The 18,810-nt window shown below is 32.9% G+C and overlaps 2 protein-coding genes and 1 long non-coding RNA gene across 5 annotated transcripts; 1 reads left to right on the top strand and 2 right to left on the bottom strand.

The window, feature by feature from the left end:
- The first annotated feature begins 3,868 nt into the window (after nucleotides 1-3,868).
- LOC123916743 (putative protease Do-like 14) lies at nucleotides 3,869-7,392 on the top strand. Its single transcript, XM_045968270.1, has 7 exons — nucleotides 3,869-4,397; nucleotides 5,614-5,683; nucleotides 5,781-5,914; nucleotides 6,429-6,549; nucleotides 6,650-6,742; nucleotides 6,879-7,006; nucleotides 7,133-7,392. Exons 3-7 carry the CDS (start codon nucleotides 5,844-5,846, stop codon nucleotides 7,155-7,157), a joined length of 438 nt encoding a protein of 145 aa, XP_045824226.1. The 5' UTR covers nucleotides 3,869-4,397; nucleotides 5,614-5,683; nucleotides 5,781-5,843; the 3' UTR covers nucleotides 7,158-7,392.
- Nucleotides 7,393-7,721: 329 nt separating this feature from the next.
- On the bottom strand, nucleotides 7,722-8,830 carry LOC123916744. The gene is made up of 3 exons (XR_006812256.1): nucleotides 8,512-8,830; nucleotides 8,055-8,411; nucleotides 7,722-7,927 (listed from the first exon to the last, which is right to left on the bottom strand). It is a non-coding gene; the product is annotated as an uncharacterized LOC123916744 (long non-coding RNA).
- Nucleotides 8,831-13,174: 4,344 nt separating this feature from the next.
- Nucleotides 13,175-18,541, bottom strand: LOC123916742 (G-box-binding factor 1-like). 3 transcript variants are annotated; one of them, XM_045968269.1, is made up of 11 exons: nucleotides 18,253-18,541; nucleotides 16,605-16,832; nucleotides 16,172-16,261; nucleotides 15,995-16,084; nucleotides 15,077-15,243; nucleotides 14,930-14,981; nucleotides 14,522-14,570; nucleotides 14,247-14,389; nucleotides 14,020-14,097; nucleotides 13,665-13,790; nucleotides 13,175-13,579 (listed from the first exon to the last, which is right to left on the bottom strand). In XM_045968269.1, the coding sequence occupies exons 2-11, from the start codon at nucleotides 16,701-16,703 to the stop codon at nucleotides 13,529-13,531; spliced, it is 945 nt and encodes a 314-aa protein (XP_045824225.1). In that variant the 5' UTR covers nucleotides 16,704-16,832; nucleotides 18,253-18,541; the 3' UTR covers nucleotides 13,175-13,528. The 3 variants fall into 3 exon arrangements, with proteins under 3 accessions (XP_045824225.1, XP_045824222.1, XP_045824223.1); XM_045968266.1 differs by having other exon boundaries at nucleotides 14,247-14,443; nucleotides 18,253-18,537; XM_045968267.1 differs by lacking the exon at nucleotides 18,253-18,541 and adding an exon at nucleotides 16,945-17,516 and having other exon boundaries at nucleotides 14,247-14,443.
- Between the last annotated feature and the right edge of the window lie 269 nt (nucleotides 18,542-18,810).

The following is an 18,810-nucleotide window of genomic DNA, read 5'->3' as shown; positions in this document are numbered from 1 at the left end:
TCGATTTAAAAATAAATTTTTTAAAGTTATTCAATAAAAAATTAACTTCCTTATTTTTGGACTATATAATTTTAATCAAAAGACTAAAATTTTTATGATTGCATGACTGCACCATTTTACTGCAGCATGTAATCCATTTTGCATGACACACCCTCACTTTCAATCACGTTTATTTCTTAAAAGGTGAAAAGTGGTTTTCCTACTTTTCTAAAGATTTTTATTTATTTTTAAATAATTCAGGTTGAAATGATTGTTTATTACTACTCCGTCTAAAAATGAATATTTATTTAACAATTTTATACAGATTAAAAAAATGTATAAATTAAAGAAATAAAATGATATTTTTATTAAATTATTCTTTTTTATTAAATTTTTCTTATATGAATTTAATTTATATATACCGTCAGTTACAAGTCGACCAATATAGAACCGATCCAAATGTAGAACTTATTATTTTTAGTTAATTTATTAAAATAGTAGTCTTTTATTTTTTATTGTTATAAAAAATATTTTTACTATCATAAACATTTGGCTTTAATCTTCAATATTTCTTGTAAAGTTACACGTATGATTGGTCATAAATAATGTACCGACCAACAATGAATTGATTCAAGTGATAGTAATTTTGGTCTCCTTAAGTATGTGGTTAGGGGTTTGATTCCTGATTTATGTGTATGGAGAAAATTTGGTTGGGAGGAGAAAACTAACCTTATATGCCCCACAGATGTCCTGGCGGAGATTAGTCATCGCCAACGGCAATCAAAATTTCGTAATAATGTACCGACTTATACTACTAGTAATAGACCCGTGCATTCGCACGGGTCGTAATGTGACGCCGTTAATTTTTTAAGTCACACTTTGGGATAGCAGATTAAAAAAAAAAAATTAGAATATACACACTAATTATAAATTAAGCAGAATTTATTTAAATACGCATTATGTACAAAATAATTCTTCGACAACTTTTTTTAATTGCAGAAAGACATAAATAGATATGTATATCATTTCGTAATAATGTACCGACTATTTTTTACACTAACAATATATATCAAAAACTCAGTATAGTCAGAGATCGAATTTTTAACCACATTTTCCTTACGATTCTCCTTCGAAAGACTCTCCTTAAGGGGAGATCATGTTGCTATATATTACACAACGACGTTAATTCCATGCAATAAACATCCGCTCCCCGACGAAAGTATCACCATCGAGATTTTACGCATATGTAAATTAATAGAGAATTTGCTTTTTATCCATAACAAAATATAGTGAATTTGAAGATAGTTGTTGAAAATGATTGGACAATTAAGGCACTTGTTAGTTGTTTATAAATCCAGCATAATATCTCCTTGGTCCCAAATTATAAATTATTATTTGTAAATAAATATCATCTTAAATTATAAGTCACTTATATAAATGGAAAAAAATATTAACATGTAGCTTGTCCAAAAAAAATTATACTTTAGGATGGATGGAATATTATGTGTGTATATTTGCTTGGAGGTGAAAGGGAGAGGAGCTGATGGATGATAGAATAAACCACCAAATTGATGGAAATTGAAACGGGAAAATGACATTTTGCTTGAATGAATCGCAAGCTAAAATTTAGTGAGTAGACATATTTAAATGATTTTTGAAAGAGACCTTGGAGAGAAATCCAAAAGGATAAATGATTTTATGGCTTTAAGGAGGAGCAATGGAGTTATTTGGCCCTACCTTTTTTATTTCTAGCTAGTGATTAGCGGTACAAATAAAAGGATAATGCCTTTGTACCAATGAAAAAGGATATTGCCTTCATAAACATCATGGATATAAGTCATGGACGAAATGTCTCTATACCATTTATGCATGCTTAGAGATATTAAAAAGAAAAAACTAAATTTTAAAGTTTAATAATTTAAGAGTAGTGTTATTTGGACAACAATTTTTTGGACAACTTTTGGGACAACATTTTTTCCCTTTATCTTTTGGGACAAAAACATTAAAAAAAGTGATTAGGAGAGAGAGTAAGATTCACAATGAGAGTGTGAGAGAGAAAGTTGTCTCAAATGTTGTCTAAAATTGGATGTACAAATATCATTTCTCATAATTTAACATGTTCTAGATTGATAGAAGACTCATATTCATCAAGTTGATTCGGTCTTAGAAACACAAATGCTTAATTCAAAAGGCATTCTCCGTCTCCTTGGCCATAACAATTGACATCGGATCTTATTGAATTATGGCATTGATGGATGTAGCCTAAACGACCGAGCTCCAATGTTCCAAACGGTCTCAATATCCTCTCTATAAAAAGATGTCTATAGGGAACACTTCAAAGATATACAATTCCCAAATTGGGAAAAAAATTCTCTAATTTCACGTTAACACATTGACTTGAACGTCAAAATATTTATTTGTATATATACATCCGACTAACTTCAACCTTGAAGGTTTGTTGCTCGACATTGACCACCGATATCAAGACCCGTTCTAAGCCCCTTAATTATGAACTTCAAAAACTTGTCTTTGGTCTAATCTCATTATCTCATCAATTTTGTTTGAGCCTAAGAGACTTTAATGTAAAAAAAAAAGAAAAAGACTTTAAAGCCCTATTTTTTAAGTTTCTTTTTATTGAAGCCAATTTTAGATTTATGTATCGTTTGACCTGACTTTTTTTCCTTTTTTTTTTTCTTCTTAGAAGTAAGAAGTTAAGTCAAACAACAATTTTTAAAAGCTTCTATATTTTAAGAAAAAATATAGGCAAAATTACACTACAAGTCCTTTATCTTATTTTTTGGTAACATTTTGGTCCTTTATCTTTTTTTTGTAACAATTTGGTCTTTTATCTTTTTTTTTGTAACACTTTGGTCCTTGTCTTATTTATTTATAAAAAATAAAGGATCAAAGTGTTACAAATAAAAAAGATAAAGGACCAAACTGTTACAAAAAAAAAGGACTAAAGTGTTACAGATAAAAAAAATAAAGGATTAAGGTGTTACAAATAAAAGATAAAGGACCAAAATGTTACAGAAAAAATATAAAAGACCAAAGTGTTACAAAAAAATAAGATAAAGGACCTGTAGTGTAATTTTGCCAAAAATATAATATACTATCAAACATATCTTTTAACCCTATTATAATAAAATAAAATAAAAAACAACTTTTAACCTTTTTTTTAAAAAAAAAATAAGATTTACCAAACAACTTTAATTTTAGTTTTAAAGCTATTATTTCTAACTTTATGGTTAAAATAGCTTCTACAGGAAACAAAAAGGTCAAACGGTATCTTAAAAGACTTACTATATTTAGGGTTTATGTGAGATGTGCTCATTTAAAGTATTATTATTGAAGTATTTAGGGGCGAGGGTCAAATTTTGTTGATCCCACAAAATTGGCGAGTCTAATTGTGCCTTGTATTCCCTAGCGCAACTTTCATCTTTGTAAATTTTTAAATATAATTTGGTTTTGTGGTGATTGACGCTGTGTTTGGTAGGAAGGATCACGATTCGATCCTCCGCAACTACGATTTGGAGATAGCTGAAACCACTTGATGTCATAATTGATTCTCAGAACAGATTAAATTGGTAGTGAAAGCCAAAAAAAACTAAATAGAAACTCATTTTTTTATTAATCATCTAGTTCATAGAAAAATATGATTCCGGTAATTCAGAATTTGATCATAAAGTAATTACTACATGTCATACCCTAATTTTGTCCTACCCACTTCATATGCACACTCTCCATCTCATTTTTATTTTTTTTTCAATATTCCCACATTCCATTATTTTACTAAAACATCCAAAAAAAACGTGTTTGTATAAAAATAAATAAAAACAACACAACAACAGCAGCAAAAGCTGTGTTGCTGCGTCCATCCCCCACCCCTTCTTGTTTACTTTTTATCTTATATTATTATTATTAAAAATGAAACAAGAAGTACAGAACACTGTAGCTAGCAGCACAGTGCACATTCACTTTCCTCCATGAACAGTATGCACCTTCTGCTGCACGACCCCTCCCCTGTTTTCAGCTTTCTCCATTCCTCACCATACTTTCTTCACCTTTCCTTCACCAAATCCACAAAACAAATTCAACACTCAATCCAACTTCTACACTTCAATCCAATGGGTATTGAAACCCTAAATTTGGCTATAAATAGAGGACGAATTGGGAGGCAATGGGGGAGGGAAAAACCAAAAAAAAAAACTCATCTTTTCATCACTTTTCCAAAAATTCGAAATCCATTAAAACCACCTCCAAACTTCAATTTTCTTCACCCAAATCACTCCAAACACCTCCCTAAGCTTGAACCCACAAGAAAAACGAAAAAAAACCATAAACAAAAGCTTACACAAGGTTCAAAAATAGCCAAGAAAAGAGTAGGTGTTAACCCACCTGAACAAGCCTCAAAACAAGTAGGTTTCTAAACGTTTTATACTCATGAACACCTACTGAAGCTTTCCAACCCTTAATTTTGTTTAATGCGTTCAAATGTGAATTTTAAAGTTTTTGTGGGTTTTAAAGTTTCGAACTTTTTTTGAGATACAAACATCTTTTGGAAAATCTAAGTTTACATTCATAATCTACACAAGATTTCGAGCGAAACGGTATATAAGATTTAAATTTTTGATGAAGTTTTGGCCAAGTTGTTGTTGGCCGTGAGCTTCCAAAGCTCTTCCATGGCCGCTCCTGCGTTCTTGTTCTTCGTGAAGAAGATGAAGGGAGGTTGAAGACGATGACGTGGCGACGCGTCATTGGCTCCCTCCCAAGTTTAAAACGCGTCCGTCAGATTAATCCAAGGACCGAGATCTGTTATGTGAGTTTCAAATCACAGCCGTCTGATTTAATCATAAGGCTCAGATCTGTGACATCTACTGTGCTCCTATGTTCTCATGCCACACTGGATCCTATCCTGTTTATATTTTTTGTTTGGACGAAAATTAGTCTGGGCTGACCCTGGTGTTGCAGATTGGTATTGCTTCACCCCCAGAACCCAGTTTTGCACCCCCAGTTACGTTTTGCTTAATTTTTAGTGCTTATTTATATAAGTGCTTATTTAAATAAGAGCTTATTCACATAAGTGCTTATTTAAATAAGTGCTTATCATTTGGAAACGATTATTTGAGTTATTGATTAATTAGTCAATTAATTAAATACTTGATTAAGTGAGTAACCATTTAAGTTGTTTGATTAAAAGTGCTTAAGTTATTAAGTGCTTAAATGGTTAAGCACTTAAATAAGTGATTGTTAGTGATTTATTAATCAAAACCTCTCGAGCTTATTTTAATAAGTTCATATGCAATGTTTGAATTATTTACTTGATTTAATACTTTCATCTCAAGTTTGTTTCTCAAAAACACTTCTTTACTTGAAAAACCTCACAATTAAAATAAATGGAATGAAAAAGGGTTAGTCTGACATATGACTTTCTTCCCCAAATAATTCGAGACCCTGACGTATGGCTCGTGACTCGAATTATTCTCATTCTTATTTTTCTCGCTAAATAATCATGATTAAGCAAAATTGATCGGTTGATAAAAGCTCCAGTCATGCATATATTTATTGCTATATTATATCTGTTTGCTTTGTTTCTTGGTAATCTTGCTTAAACATATCAATTTTTGTTTGTAGTTTGAACCGGTTTAGGCCCGATGAATATGATTGTAACGAGCTTTTTACGATAAGTTCTCGTTTTACTTGGGTATGGGTTTATTTATATTCAACTTTTTTTTCTATTTAGATTGAAGGGAAATTTTACAAAATTAAGATTAACTGAGTTGAACTTTTTTTCTTGATAGTGTGGGGATGGAGCTTCCGTTATAAGCACCTCAGGAGAATTGATTGGAATTACTTTCTTTGACATGAGTACTTCATCACCTCTTCCGCCCATCAACCTTATCAATAGGATGTGGGAGCATTTCAAAGAACATGGGTAAATTGCTTTATTTTTCATATTTTGTTGGTTTATTCTTTGAGACAATGTTTGTTAAGTGTATTTTGTACGGGTTTGCATATTAAATAATTGGTATCATTAATACATGATTAATTATAGGATTCAAATGCACAAAATAATAGTTTCAAATGTACCAATTAAGGATACTATTGTATAAAAAAATGCATGTCAATACAAGTACTAGAATGTGTGATTGTATTAAGGAAGATTATCATGATTTCATAGAAAAGTCGTATAATATTTGGAATAAGGAAATAAGATTGTGACTTTAGTTAGTTAACTGTTTATTTGTTATGCTGGTGTATGATATGGTGGGCAGTATGTTTTGCCTTTACGCAAATTATTATTTGTGATGGAGAGTATGGACGTTTTATGGGAGACTTAGAAATTGACACCCTAATAATCCTCTATCTGATAGGATATTAACACCTTAATAATTGTTGCTACTTTCGTAGAAGTACGATATTAACACCCTGATAATCCTATCTAATAGAGAAATGCGCCACCCCTCTTATGGTTTTGATGCTAAGAATCTTCGCTTCGCCCTACTGCCTACGCTTGAGAGGTTTCGGAGATTATTTCCAAATGTTCCAAATGGTCTTATAGTTGAAAAGGTATGTATAACCAACTATGGATAAAATGCTAGAATTTTTAATTGAAATTTATGAAAGGTAATCCGAATGGCTTTAATGTCAAAAACAATCATTTTATTAGGTATTCGAAGATTATAATGCTGAGTCGGCGGGGCTGCAAGTTGGTGATGTAATCTTTGCTTGTGATGGAATTGAAATAAAAAGTTTGTTACAGGTATGTTTTACTTAGTTTCATTCAATGTTTTGATTGATTGTTACAAATGAAATGAAATTTGAAATAAAATTAAGGAATCTGAGATGTACACCCTAACTCCTAAAATAATGATGACTTATTTTTCTTAATGTAACAGTTGTGGGAGCTTATGTTTGCAAACGTTGGAAAAGAAGTCGAGCTTGAAGTGGCTCGTGTGGATCTTAAAGTTATCAAGAATATTCGTTTGATAATAGGTGAAACCTCAATTGATGAAGAGATTTATCGGTATGTCATGTTCATGTTAATATTTTCATTTTTCAATTTGTTTAATTTTTTTGTTTAAATTGCATCTTCGTGATTGTATATTCTTTATGATGGAAACTGATTCATTTTAACGTCTTTTTTTGTTAGGTGGCCGAAATATGACTACCGTTGAAGTTGTCAAGGTTGTGAAAGATGTGAAGTTGGAGGAGTAATTTATCTATTGAGACTTTGTTGTAATGTTAAATGATTTAAGTACTTTAACTTAAAGCTATGTTGCTGCCAAAAAAACCTTTAACATGCTTGGCCGTAACACTAATGTTATGTATCCACTATTAGGGTATTTTGAATCCTAATTTCAGATGATATTTTTGTCTATGCAGAAAACCCGTCTGAGTTTACTTGACTTATATTAAATCACTTGCGTTTATTTTCAAAGTGATGACATACTTTTACTTCATAAATCCACACAAGTGTAAATCCATAATACAGCCCTACAACTATTATCGTAGTACGCCATAATACATTCCCACAAGTATTATCGTAGTACGCCATAATACGCCAATAGCTGTATTATGGCGTACTACGATAATAGTTGTAGGGCTATATTATGGATTTACACTTGTGTTGATTTATGAAGTAAAAGTATGTCATCACTTTGAAAATAAACGCAAGTGATTTAATACAAGTCAAGTAAACCCAGACGAGTTTTCTGTATAGACAAAAATATCATCTGAAATTAGGATTCAAAATACCCTAATAGTGGATACATAACATTAGTGTTACGGCCAAGCATGTTAAAGGTTTTTTTGGCAGCAACATAGCTTTAAGTTAAAGTACTTAAATCATTTAACATTACAATAAAGTCTCAATAGATAAATTACTCCTCCAACTTCACATCTTTCACAACCTTGACAACTTCAACGGTAGTCATATTTCGGCCACCTAACAAAAAAAAGACGTTAAAATGAATTAGTTTCCATCATAAAGAATATACAATCACGAAGATGCAATTTAAACAAAAAAATTAAACAAATTGAAGAATGAAAATATTAACATGAACATGACATACCGATAAATCTCTTCATCAATTGAGGCTTCACCTATTATCAAACGAATATTCTTGATAACTTTAAGATCCACACGAGCCACTTTAAGCTCGACTTCTTTTCCAACGTTTGCAAACATATGCTCCCACAACTGTTACATTAAGAAAAATAAGTCATTATTATCTTAGGAGTTAGGGTGTACATCTCAGATTCCTTAATTTTATTTCAAATTCCATTTCATTTGTAACAATCAATCAAAACATTGAATGAAACTAAGTAAAACATACATGTAACAAACTTTTTATTTCAATTCCATCACAAGCAAAGATTACATCACCAACTTGCAGCCCCGCCGACTCGACATTATAATCTTCGAATACCTAATAAAATGATTGTTTTTGACATTAAAGCCATTCGAATTACCTTTCCTAAATTTCAATTAAAAATTCTAGCATTTTATCCATAGTTGGTTATACATACCTTTTCAACTATAAGACCATTTGGAACATTTGGAAATAATCTCCGAAACCTCTTAAGCGTAGGCAGTAGGGCGAAGCGAACATTCTTAGCATCAAAACCATAAGAGGGGTGGCGCATTTCTCTATTAGATAGGATTATCAGGGTGTTAATATCGTACTTCTACGAAAGTAGCAACAATTATTAGGGTGTTAATATCCTATCAGATAGAGGATTATTAGGGTGTCAATTTCTAAGTCTCCCATAAAACGTCCATACTCTCCATCACAAATAATAATTTGCGTAAAGGCAAAACATACTGCCCACCATATCATACACCATCATAACAAATAAACAGTTAACTAACTAAAGTCACAACCTTATTTCATTATTTCAAATATTATACGACTTTTCCATGAAATCGTGATAATCTTCCTTAATAGAATCACACATTCTAGTACTTGTATTGACATGCATTTTTTTTATACAAGAGTATCCTTAATTGGTACATTTGAAACTATTATTTTGTGCATTTGAATCCTATAATTAATCATGTATTAATGATACCAATTATTTAATATGCAAACCCGTACAAAATACACTTAGCAAACATCGTCTCAAAGAATAAACCAACAAAATATGAAAAATAAAGCAATTTATCCATGTTCTTTGAAATGCTCCCACATCCTATTGATTAGGTTGATGGGCAGAAGATGTGATGAAGTACTCATGTCAAAGAAAGTAATTCCAATCAATTCTCCTGAGGTGCTTATAACGAAAGCTCCATCCCCACACTATCAAGAAAAAAAGTTCAACTCAGTTAATCTTAATTTTGTAAAATTTCCCTTCAATCTAAATAGAAAAAAAAATTTGAATATAAATAAACCCATACCCGAGTAAAACGAGAACTTATCGTAAAAAGCTCGTTACAATCATATTCATCGGGCCTAAACCGGTTCAAACTACAAACAAAAATTGAATATCTATTTTTAAAAAGAGCAAGTTTAAGAAAAATGGTAGAATATTAAACCAATTGTCAAAAAGAACAAGTTTAAGAAACATGGTAGAAAGTTCTACCTTAACACACCCGGAGCGGCCATATATTCATTTGCCCCTTGAAAATAACGACCAACTACAATTACGTTATCACCATGTTTTAATTTGCTTGAATGACAACGAAGAGAATCAGTTTCCGAAACACTAGCGTCATCAATCATGGATAACTTTGCCGGCTCAAAAAATCTTTTAGAACGGAACTTGACAACAGCCAAATTGTAGAAAAAATCCGAAAAAATTATTTCTCCCAGATACCAACTACCATCACTAGCATAAACAACCACCTTCAAAATAATATTAAACTACATTATACCCTAAACAAAATAATACTCATACAGTAAGAATACAAATCATAAAATAAAATAAACACCTTTAAATCATCTACCAAATCATTTTTACGAAAGTCAGTTTCATCACAAGCCCGTGCTAAATTGAGCGATGTGATTACAATATTGGTATTATTGTCTCTTTCAATAATTGTTCCGCAATTTTGACTCAATACGGAGGCACCCGTATGAAAGGTAGCAATAGGGTAATGTTTAGGAACAATAGATTATAGAATTTAAACAAAATATGATGATTTAGTGACAATATAGTCATTAAATCATCATATTTTGCTAAACAATTGTCACTAAATCATCATATTTTGTTTAAATTATATAATCTATTGTTCCTAAACATGCATACCGCAAAACCCTTGATACCATACACATATATACCGACAAATCATGCCAGCTGCGTGAATAATGGGACAATTGGCCAAGAGTTTTTTCTGAAATGAGAAGCCCCGCGTATCAGTCGGGTCATCTCCAGCCCAGTTAAAAATATCATCATTCCATACATGACCCATAATTCTACAGATAGGTGGCTCCGGCAAAGAATCATTGAAATACTTGCGACAAGTAACTTTATCATTGAGGTCAAATTCCGGGTTATCCACACACGTATATATGTTATGTCCAACCAACCATCCCCGAAGCAAAAAATGCCAAGGATGACCAAATATCATTATAGTCTCCCCAACCTCCAATTTCCCGGAGCCAAACCTTGCAACTTCTATCTTTTCCACGCCCTCACCTCTAATTTGTACCATGACCATATCACAATTAAGCTTCCTAGCCACAACAGACCCGTTGAATTGTTGAGACATTTTGCAGTGATTTGGAGCCGTTTATAGTTTAGCCAATCACCGTGTGCACACGTCATAAGAAATCCAGGCCCAACTGCGAACGCCGTCAACGTTGCATTCGGTTTGGATTATTGGCTTCATCAACGTACAATCTCCAAATTAACGACTTGAGTGAATCATAGAGATTTTGGAGATTTCCGTTATGTGGATGTTGTGGTTGCAATGGTTGTGCTTCCGGATTATCCATGCGATTATACGATTTTTTTTTATAGTTGTGCGTTTAAGGTAAAATAAAAAAGAAAATTTAATCAAGTAATGTAGGAAGAAGGAGTTCGTACGAAGAAGAAGGATGTAATTGTGGACTTGTGGGTTTTCAATTAATATGAAGCCATAGAAGGTGGAGGCGCGGCTAGGGTTTGTGTGGTGGTGGTAGAGTATGTTTAAAGAAAGAGGGCGTAGAGTTATCAAGTTAGAAGCAAGGTTGTCAGAACTGGACCGATCATCAAACCGACGAGCTCGCCGGTTCAAGGTTCAATTGGTCGGACTGGGTTCAACTGGGGTCGAACCGTTTTTAATTAAATATATATTTTAATTAATATATAAATAAAAATATATGAATAATTGCTCAATATTTCACAATTTCACACATTAAAAAGATAAAATATCACAAGTCAAAATAAAATAAAATTTATAATTCAAACCAAATTAAAAATTATATAATAAACTAAATTCAATAACACAAAATAGCACCATAATATCAATCGACAACATACTGCCTTCAAAAAAATCAATCCCTACGATGAAAAACAAACCTTTCCTATTCCTACGACGTGTTGTTTTGTTTCAGATTTTTTTTTTTTTTTAAAAAGTTAAAACGACGTCGTTTTGCCCTGTTTTTTTTAAAAAAATCTGCAGAACCGCTTGGACCGTGCCGGCCGGTTCGCCGTTTTAAAACCGGCTCACGCGTTTTTTTGCCGGTTGGTTTCCTATCCGGTTTTTGCTCATAACCAAACCATTTTCATGACCGGTTCACGGTCCGATCGACCGGTCCGGTCCGATTTTGATAACCTTGGTTAGAAGTGAGAGAGTTAAAAAAAGAAGAAGACTCATACGGACTTTAAAACAAATTGGAATCTAACCTATCGAATTCAAACCATTATTCAATTAAGTTTTTGTTTTTATATTTTCTTTTATTTTTTTGGTAAGTTATAATTTTAATTCAATGTGAGAATGAAAATCCAAAAAAAAATAAGTTTCTCAAAAAAAAAAAAAAAATCCATAAAAATATAAATAATGTGGGAATGCAATATTCCGTAGGTAGTATGAGTAAAAAAAAATAGATTAAAATTTATAAAAAAACAAAAATAATTGAAAATTGAAATTTGTAGTTGAGAATTAAATGGAATGTTGAAAATAGTTGAAAGATAAATGATATTTTTTTTAGAAGATTTTATTTTATAAGGATTTAGCGGTATTTTTGCTTATAAAATGTTACAGAAGGAGTAATGACTAATGAAGTTAAACCATGCAAAAAATCTGAAAAAAGGAAATTTGTTTTATATTTTTATTATATTTAAACTTTCGTTACGGTATCATTGATTTACTTTTCCTTAAAAAAAAATCGTTTGGCTTTCCATTAGAATAGAGTTGTCGATATGAAAAAAAAAATCATTTTCAATATTTTGAATCGGCGGATTATCTTACTTGCTTAAAGTTCTGTCCCGCATAAATGCAGATCTAAAGTTCATCAACGATACTCAGTTTTATAAGTTTCTCTTATTTTATTTATTTACTTTACATAGAAATAAAAAAAAATACTTATAAAAAAATTTTAAAAAATACATGTGTGCGGGAGCACGGATTTAAAAACTAGTTGAAACATAGCGAATTCGGAAGTTGTCTTCTGAAAGGTAAAATTGAATTTTTGGAAGGGTCTGGTAGTAATGTGGAGGGCCAGAAGCAATTTTCATGATCTAATCCGTGTTGAGTCCAATTCAGCGGTAGCGACAAGTTAATAAAGGATGGTTGCACCAGAAAACATCTAGCTCATCAATTTGTTCAAGTCATTCTTCAGGTTGTCAAACTGTTTTATGGAATCACTCCGTTGGCACTAACAAAATGAGCCTACTAATTCTATATATTATCTTCTAAAATCAATGTAAGATTATATTAATTTTGTTGAGGCAGAGATTATATTAATTTTTGGTTTTTCACCACCAATTTAATTTGGTTTAGGGGTCTGACATCAAGTGGTTTCAGCCCCCTCCCGATCGCAGTTGTGAGGGATTGAACCGCGGTCCTCCCTACCAAGTTCAGCGTCAATCACCGCTGAACCAACTGGCGATTGGTAAAGATTATATTAATTTGCAAAGCTGTATCATCACAAAACTATGGAAAATAAATACTCACCAACAACTTCTCAAATATCCATGAACAAATATGAACTTTAAAAAACTGAATTCCATCCTAAGGTATTGAAAATAAAAAAAATAAAAAAAAAAGTTGGAAAGTTGAAGCTAGATTCTCAACATCTTGCAAAATTCTAAACAGAAGTACTTTAGTTTTGTCAAAAAAAAAAAAAAACAGAAGTACTTTAGTAGTCTACATTACAATACATAACTGTCACACATAGGTACAAATTACGTGTAAATTATAAGCGCAATTACAGTTGAAGATTAATTAATGGTATAAAATTAGTAAAACAATGAAGTAAAAAAAAAAAAATTATATCCTATTCTCAATTAAGAGACCAATCCACTCATTAGAAAATTCCAGCTACAGATTTGTCTTAATCAAGAGTCAATCAATTTTTGCTATTGCCACCAAAGACGACATGGAGGAACTGTTTTGTTTGTTTCATTCAAGATTAGCAACTACTTCCGGCCCACACAATCGTTCCAACTCTTCCTGTTTATAGATCAATTGTTTTCAGACAATAAAGTTTAAGGTACTAAGTTGTAATATATATGCCAAATGATAAAGAGAAACATACCTTGATAGAATTGTTTTCAGATGTAAGCTTCTCGCATTCTTCAGAAAGTTTCTGAAGCTCTTCTCTGAGAGTTCGATTCTCACCTCCCAACGCCTCAACCCTCTTTTGTAGCTCTTCACACTCAGCCTGGTTGGTACAAGAAACGCAAACAAATCATTTTGTCTGATTTGGAGGAATACATGGTTGCTATTGGATGACATTGTAAAATTATTTTACACTGTCGATGCATATCCTATTTACTCTAAAAATATATTTAAATAATACAACACATACCCGACAAAAAAATAAAGTAATTAAGGAAACCACTAACTGGCTCAGTCTCCCCCTCACGGGAACATCAAGTATAATAACTAACCTGCTTGCGTAGTCTTGACCTCCTAGCTGACTCTCGATTAGACTGTTTTCTCTTCTGTCTTTTCAGCTCACGATCATCCTATCAATATCAATCAATATGAGACACATTAAGAGGTCGGAGGAAGTTATCCATTGGCATAAGCACAAAGATGGAAAATGTTAACCAGAAAAAGCAATACAAGAACGGAACATCGTTTTACAAAAAACAACTATGCATGCAATCCATACTTGTTGCATCCATTGTTCACCAGCTCCAGGGGCACTAGATTGATTGTGTCTCAGTTTGGTGGCTTCAGCATTAGCAGGAGATGCATTCCATAAATCCATTCCGATATTAAGATTAGTAGCAGGTATCGAGACAACAGGATTTCCTGGAACAGGTGATTGAGAAATGGGTCCAGTGTTATTGTTCTGTACGTTTGCTCCTGAAGTTCATGCAAGCACTAACTTGTTTCAGAAACAGCGAAGACAAAAAGACAACAACGATTGCAGGTGATACATACCATTAACAAGCATGAGGTCAAAACCTCCCTTCTTGTTTCTCGCTGATTCCTACAAAGATACAAGTCATCACACAAAAAATAAATACAGAAAACTGGTCAATATTCTTGTAATTAGATCAATTCAATTCATACTTTTGTTGTGAATAATGAAACAAAGACTTACGTAGCACTGCCACTGATGTTTCAGATTGAAGTCAGTGTCCGGTGTTAGACAAGTGTCGGTGATTGACACTAACAAATATAGTTATTAGTTACATTTCAATTATACTATTTTTCTCAAATTATTACGGATGTCGACATGTCAATGTTGTGTTCGGTGTCCATATTTGTGTCGGTGCTTCATAAGAAAGGTTATTATTTACAAAAGGCAAGTGAGAATACATGTAATGATGGTAATCTGTCATATACCTGTTGGTTCTCATCACTACCATTTGATGAACCCTCTGAACCACTTTCACCACTGTTTAATGATTGATATAGAAATTCATATTAAGAAAGAAAATTGAAAAGGGAAAATCTCAAAACGATCTTAAATTAAGGAGAGGTTTGCTGAACCTTTGTGAAAAGCCATCATTGCCTGAACCTGAGCCTGCCTTTCCACTCTCTCCTGCTTTAGCACCTGTATTCGCAGAAGTGCCCTTCGGTTTTTTAGATGAATCCTTATCCTTTCCATCTGGTCCCTTCCCTTCAAACTCTGTAGTTTGGTGCATAGCACTTGGAGCCTAGCAAAATGATAAAAAGAATGAAACAAAAAGAGCAAAAAAATATTACCAATTAAAATGCCAAACTTTGATAAATGTACAAAAAAGTTGCCTGGCAAAATGAGAATACATTATACATCCTCTATATAAGCATGTTAGAGTTTGTATTGGGCCTAACTCATCCTTACAAAACCGGCTTGTAAGGTGAGGATTGCCTCTAGTATATAAACACTACACAGGCCATATCTCTTAGCAATGTGGGACTAAATCCACCCCTTCACACCCAACACAATGAAGGTGTTGGAGGCTGCAATGAAGGCAACCCAAATGCCGCAATTAGGCGGACGGGGGCGGACCGCAATGAAGGCGGAATATCCAACACACCCCCTCACGCTCAGGCCCAATGGGCCTGAAGCGTGGACGATGCGGGAAGCCCAACAATAGATCTAGGATAGGCTCTGATACCATGTTAGAATTTGTATTGGGCCTAACTCATCCTTACAAAACCGGCTTGTAAGGTGAGGATTGCCTCTAGTATATAAACACTACACAGGCCATATCTCTTAGCAATGTGGGACTAAATCCACCCCTTCACACCCAACACAATGAAGGTGTTGGAGGCTGCAATGAAGGCAACCCAAATGCCGCAATTAGGCGGACGGGGGCGGACCGCAATGAAGGCGGAATATCCAACAAAGCAGATGAGAAGTTCACATTTTTCTGCCGAGACATAGAGGCGGTGTACATATTAGAGAATGAAAAAGTGACTTACCACTACCATGCTAGGATGAGCATAGATATTTCCAGGAGGGTACATAGCAGGATACGGGACTGGAGTCCCATATGGCGCCATTAAAGGATGCTGAAAAACTCAACAAAATTGTGCATGAGAAGATTATCTCACAGAGTATAATAATGGCATACATCTCAAGTGCCGGACAACATTTACCTGGCTTCCCCACATATACGGATGGGGGGTTGGCTGAGGAACAGTTGAGGCATAATAGGGAGGCGGAGCAGCTCCGGGATTATAGTAGGCCTAAATAAGAAGTTAATCATTAGTTACTGACATAGGACCTGTTTGGATTGACTTGTTCGAGTTTATCTAATAACATAAGCATTTGTGAGTGTTTGGGATAACTCATGGAAACAACTTATGACATGTACATAATCTTTTCTCAGCTTACTTACATAAGCTCTCCAGGATAGCTTATGAAATCAGTTTAACTTTATTTTATCTTTGCTATAAAAATAGTTTACACAGGCACTTATATAAAGTGCTTAATTAAGTTGTTTATCCAAATATAATCATAATTTGTCTACAAAAGTGGTTGAATAGAAGTAAAAATGTGATGAAAAAAATCTATCATATGTTCCACTACCTGCGACCAATCTGGATATGGTGGTGGTACTGTTGGTACCTCCTGAGTTGATGAAGATGATTTAGAAGGTTTAGTTGTGCTATCCTCCTTAGTCCCCATAAAAATCAGCTTAAAAACACCACCCTTTTGATGCACCAAACAAAATAACTTATGATCAAGTATTGATATCTGCGGAGGTCTTAAGATCAATTTGAACAGCTACTCGTGCAACAAATCACATACCGAATACTGAAATGCAAATTACAGGTCATTAAAAACACTCGAATCAAATAGCAGCACCTATTAAATCTAATGCAAATTTATAAACTAAATTGTTCTTAGATACATAAAAATCTTTTACCTACAAACTTTATCGAGGAAACACAATTTCACAATTCAAGAAACAAATCTTAATAATTTTGAATATAGTCCAGAAAAGACTTCAAATTCGGAGTTCTTAACGTAGAATTGTACTTTAACTAATGGAGAGAGGGAGAGTGACGATGTGCTCAACCATCATGTATATCATCTCCTATGCAAATTTTAATATACTGTTATTATTTTTTTATGAGCTTAATATACCATTATTAAGGATTTGACTCCTCTAAAGTGAGCAATTCACTTTAGAGTGTACTAATATCAACCATTAATTAACAATCAAAGGGCTTATAAATAGAACAAAAACAATAATTCACATGTAGATATTGTAGGTACATCATAACAAATAATGAATTTGTTAATACAACAACTCATGATTTTCTCACTTTACACTTTAGAGGATTGAAATCTCATTATCAATTGTTTATCAAAAGACAATCATGTTTTGGATGCAATTAGAATTCTTCTCTTTGGTATTCTTAGAGGGCACAAATATAATGATTTAAATAATTATTATTATACTCCTTGTCATCATACTACTATACTAAGCCATCAATTACTCACCTTGTCATCATCTTAATATCCTTATTTTTTTAAAGTACAGTTTGAGTTAGAAAATATACATGATTTTATCAAACAAAAAAGAAAAAAATATGCATGAAAAAATTTCTTCTCACCAATATAGCTTATTTAATTATTGTAAAAAAAATATAGTTTATAACTCCAAGGATTTAGTCTTGTGGTAAAAAGACAGACTTTGGACCGAAGGTCCCAGATTCGAGTCCTGCTAATGCCCTTAGAGGGCGGTAATGAAAAAACTTTTGTAAGTGTTTTATTTGTCATAAGGTCTTCCCTGCCTTGACCTGAGACACTATCCCCTGACCCTAAAGGCTTCAAATTCCTTTTTCTCTCTTGTACACCTAAAAAATCAAAGCAAAATCTTTCCCTATCCCTATGGCTTATCCACAGAAGATGCTAAATTTCTACTATACTATTTGTTATTTCCTTTCCTCTTATAGATCAGTAAACCAAGAATAATTAAGCACTAGCAAGTCTTCCTCCTCCAATCATCTTGGTTTTTAGTTTTAGAGAATGCCACATCAACACACCCAAAAGCCAAAATTACTACTTTCCTCACCAAGTAATTATCACAAACATTAAATTACTCAAAATTCTATACTAACTAATTAAGCATATATAGAAAAAATTTCAAAAATGGGATCTAGCAAAAATTGGTATTTAGTAGTAATAATTAACAGAAAAAACATGAAGAGAGAAAAGAGGGACTGACCTGTTTTCATGGCGTTAAGAAAAGGATGAGGTGGAAGTCCAAGTGGGATATGATATGAGACAAAGGTTGTTTGGTTTTTCAATTTCAAAGTCTAGTACAACACCTCACTCTTAAGTAAGGGTTTGTTTGGTTTGTTGTACTTGTATTGTTTTGTAGTGATATAGTTACCCAAATTCAAACCAAACTCATCTAGTTTTTGTGTTTAAGGTAATAAAAAAAAATTAAAAGAAGTAAAGTAATATTAAATGTTTGTTATTTTCTACAAGGATTGGATTGTGGGTTTTGTGTTGAATTTATTTATGTGGTTGAAATGTGAAATTTGAAAGTGTTGAAATTGAAAGTAACCAAAAATAGGAGTGATTGTGAAGGAAAGAAAAAGAGGGAGGGGAGAGTGAGTTGGATTTGGCTTAAGGGTGACACGTGGGAAACAAGAGGGTTACAGCTGTGGGCTGTCCATGTCTCACTGGATTAAGTGTGGGACAATTTATGTTACAAGATGACTCATTTGACAACTATGTGCCTTTGTGGATAACCTTATTTAATACTATAACTATTTAA

This window comes from Trifolium pratense, linkage group LG3, assembly GCF_020283565.1.
Source record: "Trifolium pratense cultivar HEN17-A07 linkage group LG3, ARS_RC_1.1, whole genome shotgun sequence".
In the NCBI taxonomy this organism is placed as follows: Eukaryota; Viridiplantae; Streptophyta; class Magnoliopsida; order Fabales; family Fabaceae; genus Trifolium; species Trifolium pratense.
Note: the sequence above shows the minus strand (reverse complement) of the source record. Positions and strands in the feature narration are given on the sequence as shown.

What these genes read in the sequence shown, in the direction of transcription:
- LOC123916743 (XM_045968270.1), top strand. Translation starts at nt 5,844, where the DNA reads ATGAGTACTTCATCACCTCTTCCGCCCATCAACCTTATCAATAGGATG. An exon ending in GAGCATTTCAAAGAACATGG is followed by an intron (nt 5,915 to 6,428) that starts GTAAATTGCTTT and finishes CCTATCTAATAG; the next exon opens with AGAAATGCGCCACCCCTCTT. An exon ending in AAATAAAAAGTTTGTTACAG is followed by an intron (nt 6,743 to 6,878) that starts GTATGTTTTACT and finishes TTAATGTAACAG; the next exon opens with TTGTGGGAGCTTATGTTTGC.
- LOC123916742 (XM_045968266.1), bottom strand. Translation starts at nt 16,703, where the DNA reads ATGGGGACTAAGGAGGATAGCACAACTAAACCTTCTAAATCATCTTCA. An exon ending in CGTATATGTGGGGAAGCCAG is followed by an intron (nt 16,085 to 16,171) that starts GTAAATGTTGTC and finishes TGAGTTTTTCAG; the next exon opens with CATCCTTTAATGGCGCCATA. An exon ending in TGACCTCATGCTTGTTAATG is followed by an intron (nt 14,444 to 14,521) that starts GTATGTATCACC and finishes CATGAACTTCAG; the next exon opens with GAGCAAACGTACAGAACAAT.